This window comes from Schistocerca americana, chromosome 6 (assembly GCF_021461395.2).
Source record: "Schistocerca americana isolate TAMUIC-IGC-003095 chromosome 6, iqSchAmer2.1, whole genome shotgun sequence".
NCBI lineage: Eukaryota > Metazoa > Arthropoda > Insecta > Orthoptera > Acrididae > Schistocerca > Schistocerca americana.
In genome coordinates, this window is record NC_060124.1 from 361,092,903 (window position 1) to 361,110,887 (window position 17,985).

The following is a 17,985-nucleotide window of genomic DNA, read 5'->3' on the forward strand; positions in this document are numbered from 1 at the left end:
GATGATTTGCACAGTGGTTATCAGGAACAGCAAAAGGTATGCCATGCCTCTACATCGGACTGCCAAGGGGAGAGGGGCATTGAGGATAATGCAGAGTTGGCTGCTCTCCATAGCATTGGTACCATCACCATTGACTATGTGCACAGTAATACTTCACATCCAGGGACAGCCTAACATTGGCGGCACTCACATACAAATGAGTACCTTTCAACTGGTGTCGATTTTCACCATTTTTGGCTCCACCAGTGAAATCATTAAGTTATTGTTGACACACAGTAGGAGCCTTACATGCTCAAGTAGGATATTGGCTATCGACATACATTTTCAAGTTGTTGTTCTAGTTAAAACTTCATGTCATCACGGGAATTTTTTGGAACTCTGTGATCATTTATTGGTGTCTAGCTATGGTGCTGAATATATGGCACACTTGACTTCAGTAGTTGCTAGAGTATTGTGAATAATTGCCACTTTAAGATATAATAGTGAGGAAGTAAATTTAAGTTTTTGGATACAGAATGATTATTCCGTGCATAAGCTACAATAGTTCTCCTTTTCACACTGCAAACTATCTACCACAGCCAAAATTATTGCAGTGAGAGTGCATACTGTAGAACCAGTATATTTTGTCACTTTTGTAGTCTCTGTCTCACTTCTTTAATCAAACTGAGAATATAATAAAAATCATTAATGAAGCCTACACGACAAATAAAGAAGGCTTTGAAAATATTCAAATGGACCAGCAATGACATGTATTTGGTGTCTTGTTTGTTGCATAAATTTAATAAATAGGCAATTAATAAATTATGGTGCTGGTATGCAAACAAATTATTGGACTTCATTTGGAAAATAAGTATGGATGGTGATGTGACTTGAATTTTACCAAGGCCAGCACAGAACTGTAGAGTTTATGTTTAGAATTAATGTGAGAACTGACAAAAGCTTATAGAGGCATAATATTTGGCCATAATTGTAGGATTTTATCTTATTTTATTTTCTTTCTTTTATGAATGGGTTTCTTAGGGTCATGCAGAATCAACATCTGTTGTCCACCTTCTTACCACAGTATTCTTTCATGCACAACAAGTGAGTATGTTTCCTTTCCTCCATCCACATCTGTTGTTTGGTCCTTTGCTTTCTTCCTCAAGAACCCATATTTGTGTACTTTCTTGATAGCATCTCATTAGTTTATTTGGATCAATTCTTTCTACATAGTGTGAGCTTAATCATTTGCATATGCATTGTAACTGTGGTTTTAAGGGTTTGCCTGTGGATATCTGCATTGGGTTTTGAGTGATACATTCCATCTAGTTAGATTTCCTAGATTCAGGAAAGACATTTCTTTATTATATTTGTTTTGTTAACTGAAATGTGGTTTCTATTTTTTTAAGTGTGAATTCTAAGACCATCTTCTTGTTATAATTTTGAGTGATCCATTCACCCATGATCCATTCACTCAAGTACTCAAATTATTCAACACGGATAATTTTGTTATTGTCACTTTCAGGATCAGATGGTGTTGCCATGTATTTTCTTTTCTCAGATGAAGCCAGTAGTCTAATTTTCCTACCTGTTCATGCAATATTTCACATTTTTTCTGTGCGTTATAATTTCTTTAGCATTTAGCACTAAGTTGTTTTCAAAGGCTACAAAATCTAATTACACATCTTGTAGTGTTGGTGTATGTGCTCTTCCTCATTCTTGTACATTTGCTCAGTGTCACAGTAAAATAGTAACAGGGATAAACCACATCCTCGTCATACTCCAGTGTCTGTTTTAAGTTTTTTGCTTGGTTTTCCTATAAATTGCACTTTTGATTTTGTCTCTGTGAGTATTTCCCAACAGAGCTTCTCTGTCTATTTTGCCTCCCCCCTCCCTTACCTTAAATTGAAAAATTTATGACATGCCCTCTTTTGATGTGTTTCAGATGTATTTCATTGAATTCTTCAGATGAAGAAGTTGTCTCTATGCATAATCACAATTTTTCTGACTCCATTCTGGTATTTGCCAAGATGAGAATCTAGTTTTGGTTTTACTTAGTTCAAAAGAACATTGGAAATAATTTTGTAGGTAACTGAAAGTACTGGGATTTCATGATTGCTGTTTTCATGTGTCTTACTTCCATTTTTTGCGTTGTGGGTGTATGTGTGCCAACTTCCAGTCACAGATTTTTGCCAGACCTCATAAAAAAATTATTTCAGTTTCATAATGATGTTCTTTCCTGCACTTTCCCATAGTTCTGCAGTGATTTGGTCTACTCCTGAAGTCTTACTGTTTTCCAGAGATTATATTATCCATTTTATTCCTGAATGTTCAGTGGTTTTGAATCTAGATTTTGCACAGAGAAAATGAAACTGAATTTTTTTGCTGTTTTTCACAATTAACTTATTTAGAAAAGTATTTAGTGGAGATCTGGCAATTTTTTGCTATTGGTGTGAGCAATTTCCACAGTCTTGTCTTTGAACTGCAGCTGTAATTCTTATTCTACATTTCAAAATTTTTCATCTGCACTTTGATTGCAAATTTTTTTATTGGTTTTGTGGTTTCATGATATATTAGAGAGTGTACATTTCAGGTTGTATAGGTCCTGGGACAATTGGGAAATCGGGGGAAGGCCCGGGAATTTTTTTGTCCAGGAGAAAACTGGGAAAAGCTCAGAAAGTTTTTTAGAATCCCGGGAATTTTTCATTGTTTTAGTTTTCAGTTAAATTTTTGTAATTTTCAAAGGTAAGAACTGATACTCTAACAAAGAATTTTGCTTTTTCCTGCTATTGCAGAGTAATAATTCAACACTAAAACATAAATGAGGGGGAAAAAAACAGAATCGATGTTGCAAAAGAAATGCACCATTTACAACAACAAAACACAGTGCACACACAAGCATATGCCAATAACAAAATGTGTCAAATACTTAAGAATGAAGGCTATGCAATACTTAATAACAAAAAACTGCTTCCTGTGAGTGTCACAATGGTTTACATTAGGTTCATTTGGACAGTTGCTGGTACGCGCATGCGCAGTTGAGTGGGATATGAGCATTATCTTTTCTGGCTTATGGCTACTTGAAGTGTGGCTGTTAGTTGTATCAGCAGTAGCAACAACCAGTCATATGCTACCCAGAAAAATTTCTCTGGTGCATCGAAGCTGCCAGATTCACATGCCCAGAGAAGTCTGAGTTGTAGTGGGATGGGGGTAATCTCCACATGACCTGTGTGTAGTTTTAATGATTTTGCTGTTTCCTGTTCGTTTACAGCTCTCATGTCAAATGAAAATAAAAGGATTTCTGTGGTCAGGAGCTAGCAAGTGAATTGCAATACATTCACATAATTATGGAGGGCTGAAATGTGTTATTAGTTTCAGTTTTCTGACTTTATGTCATTACCAGATATTTGGCAGTCAAGCATTAACTGCCTTCATTTATAAAGTGCCGGGAAGTTCTACACCGTTGTATAAAACTTTAAACATTCAAAGGATTGATAAAGTATATTGTCACTTAACCCAGAAAATGTGTATTTTCACCTGTGAAAAAGTGTATTTTTAACTGGGAAATCCAGGATTTTTCTTTTTTCCTTTTCCACATATACACATTGATGTTATTTTGATTTGTTGCATGACCGCTAATACCATACTTCTTGTTTGAGTTCTATGAGCTAATTGCATTCATCTGTCTGGGAGGCATGTTTCTGTGTCCTGGTTTATCGTGCTAATTTTTCTTCTGCTTGTATAAGCATCAATCTGGTGGATTTGCTTTTTCTGTTACCTATGCAAAAATTTTATTATGGTTGATGTTTCGTACATCATATTTGCATATTGGTATCATAATTTTCAGTTCTCTCCTTTTTTGTGGAGTCACATGTAAGAACAATTTCGTAGACAATGATTGGAATCTAAGACTATACCTTTGAGGGCTTTTTAAGTTTCAGGGCATTTATTGTACTGGTGTGAGAGTTTGTAACATGTTCCAGCCAATATTCTCCTAACAATTGGGTTAGCTTTACAGGACATTTTCTTGAGGAATGTCAGTTTAAAAAAATGGACTGTGATTTCTGCATAGTTCAGTGAGCTCCATAGTATTGTGGTTAGTCTACTTATGTCGTAGCTGATGCTACACACATCGACTTGTGTGGTCATGCAAGTTCTCTCCTTTTGCACCATCCATAGATGCGGTTTGTTGTGAGTCGAGTGACTGTGTGGTGACAGATGTACAGCATCAACCACCAAGTTTTTGTCCACTGCTTGTAGTGCTGTGTCAATGTTTAATGGTTCAAATGGCTCTGAGCACTATGGGACTTAACATCTAAGGCCACCAGTCCCCTAGAACTTAGAACTACTTAAACCTAACTAACCTAAGGACATCACACACATCCATGCCCGAGGCAGGATTCGAACCTGCGACTGTAGCGGTTGCGCGGTTCTGGACTGAAGCGCCTAGAACTGCTCAGCCACACCAGCTGGCTGTTAATGTTTATTGCTCGCTCCTTGTAGTTGTAACTCATTTACTTTATGTTGATTGTGTTCTCTGCCAGCTTTATATTGACAAGTCATTAATAGCAACTGATTCTTTCCCTTGTGTAATTCTGCATTAGTAAAACTGTTCAAGCCTATTCTCAGCTTGTGATTGAGCTCTTATTAAGTACAGATAGCACTACACAATCTGATATTCCCATCAGTGGTGACCCCAAGATGATGAGTGCTTAAAGTACTGGTTCAGCAATAATACTGATTACGGGATGGAATCGCCTGCAGTGTCATGGCTGACCATTCGCCCCCCATAGTTTTGTTCACATGATTCAGTTATCTGATTTGCTCAGGTCAAAGCCAGCTTTTGCTATGCTGAAATTACAGCAGATGTGACTAAATTTGCGTTGATAGTGAGTCAGCTTGATCACCACTGTGCTTCTGAAGTTCAGGATATAATCACGGTTCAATCAGCAGAGAACACCTATGAAAGATTAAAGACTGAGCATATTTGTAGAGTTGCTGTTTAACAGGAAATAAAGACAAGTGCTGACTCAAAAATACATAGGTGGCAGAAAACACTCTCAGTACCTGCATCTTCTCCACTGCAAGATGGGCATTGAAGCAGTGACTGACAGGAATATTAGATCTTGTGGTGCTACCTGTACTTAATAAGTGCTAAGTCACATGCTGAGAATAGGACTGAACAATTTTAGTAAAGCAGAATTACAGAAGGGGAAGAATCAGTTTCTATAAGTGCCTTGTCAATATACAGCAAGCAGAGAACAGAATTGAAATAAAGTAAATGAGTTACAACTCCAAGGAGTAAGTAATAAACACTAACACAGCAGACCAAGCAGTGGACATGAACTGGGCACTTGATGCCATTCGTTTGTCACTGCACAGTCACTCAACTCATGCCACAACAGCATCACTGGATGGTGTGAACAGAGCTAACATCCACAACCATGGCAATTGATGTGTGTAGTGGCTGTCTAATGTTTCCGACACGAGCGTGAATCTGGGTTATTTCGGTTTATTCCCCCAAACCACCTTCCACTTCTTTACGAGGTGACTTACTTTGAATTTGCTGCCACTCTTCTTTACTGGATAGCTGGCTACTGCAACTCTTCTGACTTCTGCTCCATTGAATAACGCTGCGTACAGGAATTTTTAAACTCTTTCTACTTTCATAAGTTGACATACAAACTTTGCATTTTGTCAATTAACCATGTATTTGACTTTCATACACAATAAAACTCTCACTTTCAACATAAGTATATAACTTCTGTTAAGTCCCTTGAACAGTCAAATGTCAGAAACGAATTAAATTACAATTAAAAGAAAGCTGGCTTTGATACCATAACTTTTCTTAACAAATCAGATAATAAGTCTTGCCTTTATTAAGGCTACATCAAGAGTTTTCAAGCGTTCTTTTTCAACTGTCTTTGTTTTAATAACAATAGTCAATGACCCAATAAGCACAAAGCTGCATATAAACTCCACCGTTCTTCCTTACACTCTCTCAAAAACATCTATGGATTCCCCTACAGGTACTTGTCAGTGCTGTTCGTCAGCCGCGTCTCCTTTCTTCCTGCGACCAATTTTAAACCTGCACACACAAACATGTGACACGCAATAGATAGGGTTCTACTAGCCAATACTCATATCCAGAATATTGTGTGTTCCAGATGGTAGAAGACTGAGTGGTTCTAGAATTTATAGAGAAATTCTCGAATCACTACAACTCCTACAATGTCCTGACCATCTGCCTACCCAATACTTAAATTTCCTCTCTTTTCTAATTTGCACTCAAGGTAATTTTGGCATGATTTCTTGGTATTCTTTGTAGAATATCAGATGCAGACTTCTGGTCTTTCCCGTAGTTTTCTGTTGATGATGTTGGTTGGTGTGTATACATTGATTAGAGTCTAAATTATATTTGTTGCTTTTATTGTTATACTGGAATGCATGTTATGTAAAACATAAATGCAGCAACTGAATCAAGTAGGACTGTTGATTATTGGTTACATTACGAGAAGGAAAATTGCTACTCACCATATAGTGGAGATGCTGAGTCGCAGATAGGTACAACAAAAAGACTCTCATAATTATAGCTTTTGGCTGTTAATGCCTTCATCAGCAATAGCCATACGAACACGCATACACACTCACAGTGTGTGAGCTGCATTTGCGTGAGTGTGTTTGTGTATGTGTATGTCTGTCTATTGTTGATGAAGGCCTTAACGGCCATAAGCTACAATTGTGAGAGTCTTGTTGTTGTGCCCATCTGAGACTCAGCTTCGCTATATGGTCAGTAGCAACTTTTCATCTCGTAACATTGTTACATTCCATCCTGGATTTTCCATTGTTTGACTTATTGATTATAAATACTCATCCATATCGTCACGTAGAAGAAGGGGTGAGTAGATGAATGATGATCACTAACTTCACTTAATGAAGGTTTATTCAGCACATACACATAGAAGAGTGTGGAGCGAACTGCCTCCAGCCAGAACACATACAGTATATATAAAGCTACTGAACATTCCAATACAATGATACTTGATATTTGTGGATACTTCTAGAATGTACTAGAACCAAATATAAAAATTAAAATTTTACTGTGCAGGTGAGTTTTCAACTCACAACCCTCCATGCAACAGTTTTTTTTTTTTTTTTTTTTTTTTTTTTTTTTTTTTTTTTTTTTTTTTTTTTTTTTTTTTTAATGATGATCGTTGTGTTTGGTCGTTGCATGCCGTTCGTTTTGTTGATCCTTCCACTCAGTTTTTTATTACAGAGGCCAACACGCTCTCTGACCGAACACGCTGAGCTACCGTGCCGGCGATGCAACAGTTTAGTAGCATAACCACTACACCACGGTGCTACTCAGCTACTTCTGTGACATTGCTTCCTCCTTAAGTGAACAGCATCTCTATGTTACATCCTCCTAGTCCGGAAACGAGTCATCGGTCCTGCAAAATCCGACTCCCGATGACTGATGCTTGCCCTGACGGTGATCTTTTAGAACTTCTTTTGCCGCTATGCTCTTCATCACCTTTCTGCTTGTTGCCTGTCACTGGAGTTTTGAATTTACCCTGGGTGGCAGGATCCTTGTAGGGCTTCATTCGAAGGACGTGGACCGTATCTCTGATCTTTCGTCGTCTTGTGTCGGGGTTGAAATCTTCAACTTCATAAGTAGCATCAGATAACTACCTTACAACCTTATAAGGTCCAAATTACACTTGTGGAGCTTCTGAGAGAGACCAATCTTCTGAACAGGAGTGAAGATCCAGACGAGGTGGTGGGTCGCGTCATACTTTTGGTGATCATTGTCTTGAGCCTGCAGCGTGCGGAGTCAAGCTAACTGCCGAGCTTCCTCAGCTCTGTTTAGAACGTGGCCGATGTAGTCGTCGTCTATGTCATCAGATTGTAATGGAAACACAGTGTCCATTGTCGTAGTCACCTCATGCCCATGCAGCAGGAAAAAGGTGTAAATCCTGTGGTGTCTTGTTTGGCAGTGTTGTAGCAAAATGTCACAAAAGGTAGCACCTCATCCCAGTTGCTTTGCTCAACATTTATGAACAGTGATAGCATGTCAGCCAAGGTCATATTAAGGCGTTCAGTATGCCTGTTAGTTTGTGAGTGGTAGGCAGACGTCATGCGATGAGTAATGTTGCACTGACAGTTTATCTGTGTCACAATATTCGATTGAAAAACTTTCCCTTGATCCATAATTAATGACCTTGGGGCACTGTGTTTTAATACAATGTCTTCCACGATGAATTTGGCTACCTCAAATGCTTCAGCTGTTTTCACGGTTTTTGTAATGGCATAGCATGTCAGATAATTATTGCAAACAATAATCCATCTACTGCCACTAGCAGACGTTGGAAATCGTCCAAGGAGGTCAATCCCAACATGCTTGGATGGCGTTTTGGCTGGTGGGAATGGTATGATTCGGCCAGGTGGTTTCCGAGGAACAGCCTTTCTCCTCTGGCACTCCCTACAGTGCTACACATAGTGACGGACACTACTAAATAAACCTGGTCAGAAAAATCTGTTGTGGATTCTATCATAGGTCTTAATAAATCCTAAATGTCCAGCCTCAGGTGTGTCATGAAATTTCTGTAGAACATCTAAGTGCATGTGTTTAGGAATCACTGGTAGCCACCTCGTTTGTAGTGATCAATAGCGGAGGATTTTTCTCTTCAGCGGCCTCACCTCCAAGGAAGGCCGCACCCTTTAGTGTTCCAGGTTGCAGCAGCTAGGTGATTGGTGAGTGCTTCTAAACGGCAATGCAGACCTTGATCGGTGTGTTGGGGAGCGTCCTCTCCAGAGGCTAGCTTGCGGTGATGGTGACCTATGTCGTCCTGCACCCACATCTTCGTGTTCATCTTCGTCGTCCCAGAGTTGGCGTCAGCTAAGATCGGTCTGCTGTCTTCTGTTGTAGACATCATCAAATATCCGCTGCCTTTCTTGGCAATAGCACAACACAAGTCCCAGTCGTCCGCAGTGGAAACATCCTGGTTGGTTATCCTGGGTCCTCCAGACATCAGTCTTCCTTAGTGCCAAACAGGTTCCTCATGCAGCATTTTAGGAATGGAACTCCACCTGGATCTTGACTTTTTCACCATTTTAAATGGAAATGAAGGATGAGACATTGGGTTCAATGTCTGTTCCACTCCCTCCCTTATGATGTCTTGAAGGGTCTTGGTTTTTTGCTCTCAGTGCAAACCAAGTGCCTTCTGAACTTCCTCTCTCACTATATGTCGAACTACACTTGTGAAATCAGTTGCTTCCTCCATCACAGACATTGATGCAACATTTGAAAGCCATTCAAACTTCTTTTTTGATGCATTGTCTCGATATACTGGCACCATTTTGTGAAGTCATCTGCTGTTGGAACCTCCTTCAGGAGTAGGGTTTGATACATGTCCTCAGCAACACCCTTCATGAGATGTGCAACATTATCTTCCTCCTTCATTCTAGGACCCACTATTTTACACAGCTCAAAGACATCTTGAATGTAGGATGCTACAGTTTCTCCTGGACGCTTTGCCCTGCACTTTAGTTTATCTTCAGCCTTGCATTCTGTCATTTTGTATCGCTGAAATACTTGTGCAGTTCTGGCTGGAATACTTCCCAGCTAGAGAACCCGGAAGGATGTCTCAATGTAGTGGCACATGGTTGCTGTCATCATACTATCTTCTTCTTCTGTCTCCGGTAGATTGCGATCTGCTGAATGTGGCTTGAACTCGGGTTTCTCGCCACTCAAACAGTGGCTCTGTAGTGGCCTGACGGGAGCCACTGTGTTGCCCATAATGTGCGCTATTACATGTTCCAATACCTGGTGCCTCCACCAGAATAATGTCATGTAGAAGAAGGTGTAATTAGATGAATGACGAACACTAACTTCACTTAACGAAGGTTTATTCAGCACTTGCACATACAAGGGCGTGGAGCGAACTGCCTCCGGCCAGAATACATACAGTATGTAAACAGCTACAGAACATTCCAGTACAATGATTCTTGACATTTGTGGATACTTCTAGAATGTACTCGAACCAAATATAGAAATTAAAATTGTACTGACCAGATGAGTTTTGAATTCATGACCCTCCGTCCAGCAGCTCAGTATCATAACCACTACACCACAGTGCTTCTCAGCTTCTTCTCTGACAATATTGTGGACTGTTTGACATGACTCATGGTCCTGGTATTCCTTTTTATATCAAAACAATATTCATTTATTTATTGTTTTTATGGAATGCAATGACTTTTGCATTGTGTTTTCTAACATTTTCTTGAATATTTGTTGATTTCCCTATTTTTTTCTTTAGGTTATTTACATCAAGTATTTATAAGCAAATTTTTGATATTAGTTTGATTTTTTTCATATGAGGTTGCCTACTTGAATGGTGTGATTCTGACCAACAAATATTATGAGAATTTTGCCAGTATATTTTCTACTACCCTGATCTCACCTACTTATCAGGTATATGTCCTTATCTTAATTTTATTTGGTCTTATGATTTTGCCACATTTCTAATAAACATACTATATTTGATTTAGGATAGTCTATCTTTAGTACCAAAAATTCTGAAATTTATTGTTCCTAAGTATAAAGTACCAGAAGCAGTTTGGTTGTTAAGGTTTAGTTTTTTGTCCATTTAGCTCAATGCCACATAGCAAGATGGAAGCACAAAAGTAGTTGCACATGTCCATTGGCTAAATTCGTTTCCAGTACATCCATTATTCTGTCACAACTGACAGCTGTTAATACGTTAATATTCTGTTCCTTGCCACGTTCGTTATAATCCATTTTTGTGCAAGTGATCTTACAAAATCCCACTACTACTTGTGTTTCATTGTATTCCATGGATAATTATCCTTGGAGTGAACAATGTAAAATCTCCTCTGTAAGTGCAGATGATATAATTACACTCCTGTCTTGTGAAAACAACGTATCCTATTTTTTCTCTCCTCACAAGCTCAGAATCTTCTCTTGCTGAATACACAGTAACATTGTGGGCAGTTATGCTTCAGCTTTTAATTACTGTAACTCTTTTATAGTACCCTCAAACTTATATTTCAGGCAAAGAAAACATTCAGTGTCATCTGATTCACTAGTAATCAGAATGATAGTTGAAATATTTGTAAGCTACAGTTTATTTTTTTCCTTAGAACCTAGTTCTTTGACACAATTTCTGTATTTTACTCTTACATAAATTTTACTAACATATATCCCATGGCAGCAGCTCAACAATAAGACATGAGAGTAGAGAAGACCTGAATCTTTCAATTCACCTAATGCAGGGGAGTATCATAAGATGTTTAAGCATTTGTGACAACAAATGTTGAGAAGGATGTAAAGAAAGATTAGAGAATTTTTATGCATAGCAAATGAAGCTAGACACAGATTGCTGGTTACCTGAAAGGCTAACATGAAAAACCATATCTGGGAGCTGAAAACGTGGTGAAACAATCACAAAAATTCCAAGAACATTGTACAACATGTCTTTGACAGGTATGTATCAGCAAGGTTATAAAGACTGGGAAAGACCCACCTTGCGAAAGGATATAAATTAAGAATGTTTTGAAGATGGGACACGATATAGATATGAGTTGCCATAGACCTGTGCCAGAGATGTAGAAGGACATGTTGAAAAGTAAAGCCTCTGAATATTTTATGTGAAAACTCTTTTAACTTTTTAAATAAAACAAACATTATTAACATTCTGCATCTTTATTCTTCTTGACAACTTATTTATTTCACTACATATTTACCTCTCTTTGCACTGCTTCATCACTATTAAAGGGAAGTCCTCAAAGGTGTTCTTTATGTTTTGGGAAGAGATGAAAATTGGGAGGGACCACCCCTTGGGCTGTATGGAGGATGGTCAGTGATGATAGTGAGCTCAAGGCATTGTGTCGTTGCAGATTTTGCAGCCCTTGTGTGTAGTATGGCTTCATCATGCTGAAAGAGAGGATGCTCCATGTGTGGACAGACTCTATGAATTTGAAACTCAGTTACATCATACTGTTTCTCATGCACCAACATATTCATGTTACACACTGCCACATTACATATGACAGCTTGGAGCCCTCCAACAGCTGATGGCTGCAAATATATAGACATGAAATAATGTTTTTTTTATTTAAAAAGCTTTGACTTTTCACATAAAAAATTTGGAGGTGTATCAAAGTTTGTGAATCTCTTCAAAGTATTATAGGTGACCCAAAATTGGAATGATGGCTATAATGTCAGGCAGAAGATGGTTGATGTGGGGTAGTAGCCAGTGAAGGCCCAGTGAGAATTGGCTGTCAAAATTAATGTTTTCTTTTGCACTGTTACATTAGCGCTGTTTCATTGTGGGGAGCAGTCATGCCCCCACTCCATGGAACAAGGTAAGGTGGCTGGCAGGATCACACCAAGCGACCAGCCAGCTGACTGCAACAAAAGTGTGACCAGCTTTGCTGACGCCTGAACTCATGTGCCTGCCATGCAACTATATTATGTAAGCCTCAAACACTGGATGTCAGCAGCACATGTAGATGTTCAGGAATGTTGCAGAGGTAGCCAACTCTTTAGTGAGTAACCATGCCCAGGTAGCCAACTCTTTAGTGAGTAACCATGTCCAGGTGGCTACTGTCTGCAGCATGGAGGCACGCTGCATCCTCCACAGTGATGGAAGATGGTTGCCTTGTACAAGCTGTGACTCACTGTTCCCTTGGGCAGGAGTCTGGGGCCTGCTTGAGTGAGCCAGGAAGGCCTTGTATGCTGTGCCACTAAGTCTAGTTATGCCAATGCACCACCTTTAGCCACATATTTGGCAACACCACTAGAATGCATTGATGGAGTAGTCCCTGCACCCACACTGCAAAAACCATATATTATCACTGTACTGGCAATTTTCACTAAGCAGCCTGGCCTGTCTCACAGTAATGCAACAACTTAGTTGCTGTAACTGAAATGACAACACCCTGTGTGTGCCAGCTACCAGAGAATGTTGCAGTACTGCACCATATGCAGTACTCCACCACATACCCTCCCAGATTTACTCTTAAGTGACACTACAGTATCAACGCTTGCCAGAAGGACTCACAGCTGATTCACTGCATGTATATGTGAAATGTATTATGAGTAAATATGCATGATCTGTTACTTCATGATTACGCTATTGGTGACCAGTCAGTGCAACCACTCACAATCATAAAATAACTAGGTATATATGAATCATGGTAAAATGGTGACAAAAATCTCATTGCAAGAAATGCAGAAAACATTCTGTTATTCACTGAAAGAGTGATAAAGAAATTTTGTTCACATTGGATGAGATAGCATACAAAATACTCATCTAGAGATTTTTGAATATTTTTGCACACTCAGGGTTGCTTGGTTGTGTAGATTTGATCAAGCAGGACAAGATTTAAAGAATAGCTGCATGTTTCATCATGAGTTTGTATAGACAGAACAGAGTGTCCCTAACTACAGGGACAGATGTTGAAGAATAGGCATTGTACATCATGGAGGGAATTGATGTTAAAATAATGACAGTGCACATTCCAAGAGGAGTAAAGCAGCTTGTTACTTCCTGCAGCATATTTTTCAGAAAATTACAACATAGGTAAATTAAAAAAATATATTCTTTTACTGAGGCTTCTGATAGTGATTCATCCTATTATGCAATATTAAAAAATCCATGCTGTATGCACTCCCATCTACTTCAATGCTGCTTAAAGAATTCAGATGTTGAATTTACACTCATAGGGCCATATAGTGAACGAAATTCCCAAATAAGGAAAACTGTATGTAAGCATTTGTAAAAAATATAGTTAATTTGCTAGTGCTTTATCATCACCAGCCTGATGAACATTCATTTTCCCATGTAGTAGACATAAAGACTTGTTGAATGAAGACAGTTTTAATTTTATTGTCCAAGTTCTGTTATGTGAGTCTTTTGCAAGACTTTATAATATGATGTACATGTTTCATGCAGTAGTCTAAATTATGAAGGACTATGAACACCCATTTCAGCCACAAAAACTGGAGATTATAGTTCATCATGGTGTGAAAAGATAAATAGAGTTCTTGATACTTAATGCAGTTGCAGATAAAGCCAATTTTAAAATTAAAGCAGCAAATAAAGGACAGATGATTAAGATTCAGTATATTATAATGTTTTAATCTTTTTGACCAGATACATCAATATGGAGTTTTTTTGGCATTATTATTTGTAAACTTGTTTACTTACAGCAAGTGTGACATTGTGTGGCACAAACTGTCCAATAGCACTGAGGCTTGTTGCATGCATGCTTTTGTTGGAGATAACAGCATTTTTACGTGAAACATACCAAACATTACCAAAATCATCTCGGAGTTCTGCAAGAGAAAGACAGCCCCCATGGGAAAGGCTGTATTCAAGAGAGGCTAATCGACGTTGGAGCATGGCTCTTTCATCAATGGGGCATTCACAGACATCAGCTCAAAGTCTACAGTCCATCATTTGTGACAGAGATGCAGGTTAGTGCTCATTTCTATTGTTAGACACATATTTTTTGTTCATACATTTACATGGGAATGTGGGCATGCAGTCTTAAAACGATCAAGAAAATTACTAAAATGAGTAAGTAGGTTCCTCACATCCTGGGATATGAGTGACCTGGCATGGGAACAGGGTGCCCTCAGACTCATGATTCCAATTGAGAAGCACCTTGACCAAGTAGTAGCAGCTCTGGGGGTACAAAAACAGGCAATGGCCAGGAGAGTAGTGTGCTGAATTCATGCCCCTCCATACCGCATTCAATGGTAATTTTTTGCGTTTTTCCACTACCATGGATCCTTGCTCCTTCCATCTGTGTCACGACAGAAAAGTTACCTTATCCCTAGCTAGATCCCAGTCCCACATACTGTTCCTGCATTATTGCTTGGCTCATGGAATTCCCCATACTGGCCTTACCATCAAATTACCCATCACTGGCTGCCACCCCTCCTTCCACAATGACCTCCACTTGTTCAGATTCCACCAGTCCTTAGCCCTCACCAACATAGTCCTGCAAAACCATATCAACCAAGCACAAACCTGCTTGCAGTACCTTCTCTCCGTCATAATATTCTCCTGCTATGCAATCCCAAATTCACGGAACCCATAACACACGTTGAAACTCTTGCCCTGCAGGGATTTGAGCAACATGCGCAGCGCCATCTCAAAAAACTCTCCATCCTGCTGACTTCCTCTCCTGCCTTGGGCTACCACCCCCTCTACAACAACCTCACAACCTCCTCCACATCCCCTCATAGCTGACAAACCCCGTCTGCCTCACAGACATACTACACTTACACCACCCTCCAAAACCCCCTCCCACCACCACATAGAATCCAGAACCTAAACAGACCCACCACATAGTCGTGAACCTTTCCTCCAGAAGCCTCATCCCCACAGGAATATCAGTCCTTGCCAAAGGCCTCACATTTTGCCCCAATCCCAAATTCAATCATGCAAGACTTTTTACAGACCTTCTCTGCTTCTCCTGGTCCCTAAAGTGGAAACACTTTGTTGCCACCAACCTTACCAATCAGACTCAACCAAAGACCAATATTGAACCCTGCCTAACTCAGTTCACTCCTCCATCCAACCATGATCTACCCCCCACTGTCCCCAAACCACGCCCTGTTAACATTCCAGAATTTCTTAACCTTGAACCTTGCCTCACCATTATTCCCCCAAACCCTCAATATGCAAACTAACCTTACATCCACAGAAAGAACCGTTGTCCACCATCTAAAAACTGATGCTGACCTTACAATCCTACCTGTGGACAAAGGCTCCACGACTGTTTTTTTTTTTTTTTTACCGCAAGTATTACCTGGTGGAAGGACTCTGCCAGAGGTCAGATACTTCCACCTACAAACCTTGCCACAGTGACCCCATTCCAGTAATCCAGCAGGATCTGCAGTCACTACTCAAATCCTTAGACCCATCCCAGAACCTCTCCCTGGAGTCCACCTCTCTACTCACCCCCACCATTCCCCACACTCCTACCTTCTACACACTTCCTAAAGTCCATAAACCTAACCACCCAGGATGACCCATTGTGGCCAGTTACTGCGCCCCCACTGAGAGAATCTGTGCTCTCGCAGACCAACACCTTCAACATATTACCCGGAACCTACCCTCCTATATAAAAAATACCAATCATTTCCTCCACTGACTCTCTGCAGTTTCTGTCCCTTTACCACACAGTGCCCTCCTTATCCCTGTTGATGCCATCTCCCTGTACACTTATCGTTCCTAATGCCCATGGCCTTACTGCTACTGAACACTACCTTTTGCAACACCCGACAGATTCCAAACCAACAACCTCCTTCCTAGCTGCCATGACCAACTATATCCTCACTCACAGTTACTTCTCCTTTGAAAGCATTACCTACAAACAAATCCAGGGTAAGGCTATGGGCACCTGCACGCCACAATCCTAATCCAATCTATTCATGGGCCATCTAGAGGAATCCTTCCTAAAAACCCAGAATCTTGAACCCCTCCCCTGATTCAGATTCATTGATAACATCTTTGCTATCTGGATCGAAGGTGAGGACGTGCTATCCACATTTCTTCAAAACCTCAACAACTTCTCCCCCATTTGCTTCACCTGGTCCTGCTCAACCCAACAAGCCACCTTCGACCAAGCAAGTTGGCGCAGTGGTTAGCACACTGGACTTGCATTCGGGAGGATAATGGTTCAATCTCACGTCCGACCATCCTGATTTAGGTTTGCCATGATTTCTCCAAATCTCTCCAGGCAAATGTTGAGATGGTTCCTTTGAAAGGGCACAGCCAACATCCTTCTCCATCCTTCCCTAGTCTGATGAGACCGACAACCTCGCTGTTTGATCTCCTCCCTCAAACAACCCCACACCAAGTCACCTTCCTAGATATTGATCTCCAACTCAAAGATAGCTATATCAGTACTTTTATCCATATCAAACCAACTAACCACCAGCAATACCTCCACTTCGACACCTGCCCCCCGTTCCATACCAAGAAGTCCCTTCCGTACAGCCTTGCCACCCATGGTTGTCACATCTGCCGTGATGAGCAGTCCCTCTCAAAATATACCAAGGGTCTCACTTAAGCCTTCACTGACTGCAATTTTCCTTCCACCCTTGTACAAAAAAAAATTTCCCATGCCTTCTCTCCAGCCTCCCACCACCTCCCAAAGTCCCTTCATCTGGCCACAGAAGATCATTCCCCTCGTAACTCAGTACCACCCACAACTGGAGCAACTGAATTACATTCTCCGCCAGGGTTTCTTTTAACTCTCGTTGTGCCCTGAAATGAGAAATGCCCTGCCCGCTATCCTTCCCATCCCTCCCACCATGGAATTCCGCCATCCACTGAACCTACATAATATATCAATCCATCCTTATTCAACCCCTGCTCCCAATCCCTTACCTTATGGCTCATCTCTCTGTAATAGATCTAGATGCAAGACCTGTCCCATACATCCTCCCACCACCATCTTCTCCAGTCCAGTCACTAGCATCACTTATCCCATCAAAGGCAGGGCTACCTGTGAAACCACTCTTGTGGTCTACAAGCTGTCTGTCCACATGTATAGCCACCAACAAACTGTGGCCAAGAAACAAGTGGACCACCCTGTTGCTGAACACGCTGCCAAACATTATATCCTTCATTTCAATGACTGCTTCATAGACTGTGCCATATGGATTCTTCCCAACAATACCAGATTTTCTAAACTGCACAGGTGGGAAGTTTCCCTGCAGATGCATCCTATGTTCCCATAACCCTCCTGGCCTCAACCTTCATTAGTCACTGTTTTCACCCATCCAGCCCCCTTCCCTGTTCCCATTCCAGCACTACACAGCTGTCATTCCACCACCACACCCAGTCTTTTTATCTCTCTCTTTTTCTGCTGCCCCCTCCCTCCCCCTCCACCACCTCTCCTTTGCCCTTCGTCTAACTTGCAGCACTTCACTGTCTGCCACCCCCACCATACTATCCCTCC

At 40.5% G+C, this 17,985-nt stretch overlaps 1 protein-coding gene across 1 annotated transcript in view; it reads left to right on the plus strand.

Moving 5' to 3' along the window:
* Positions 1–17,985, plus strand: part of LOC124619340 (protein unc-80 homolog) — a 905,779-nt gene that overhangs the window by 426,753 nt on the left and 461,041 nt on the right. Inside the window, exon 29 of the mRNA XM_047145658.1 lies at positions 14,216–14,482. Within this exon, the coding sequence (XP_047001614.1) occupies positions 14,216–14,482 (267 nt within the window). The remainder of the gene's footprint in view (positions 1–14,215; positions 14,483–17,985) is intronic.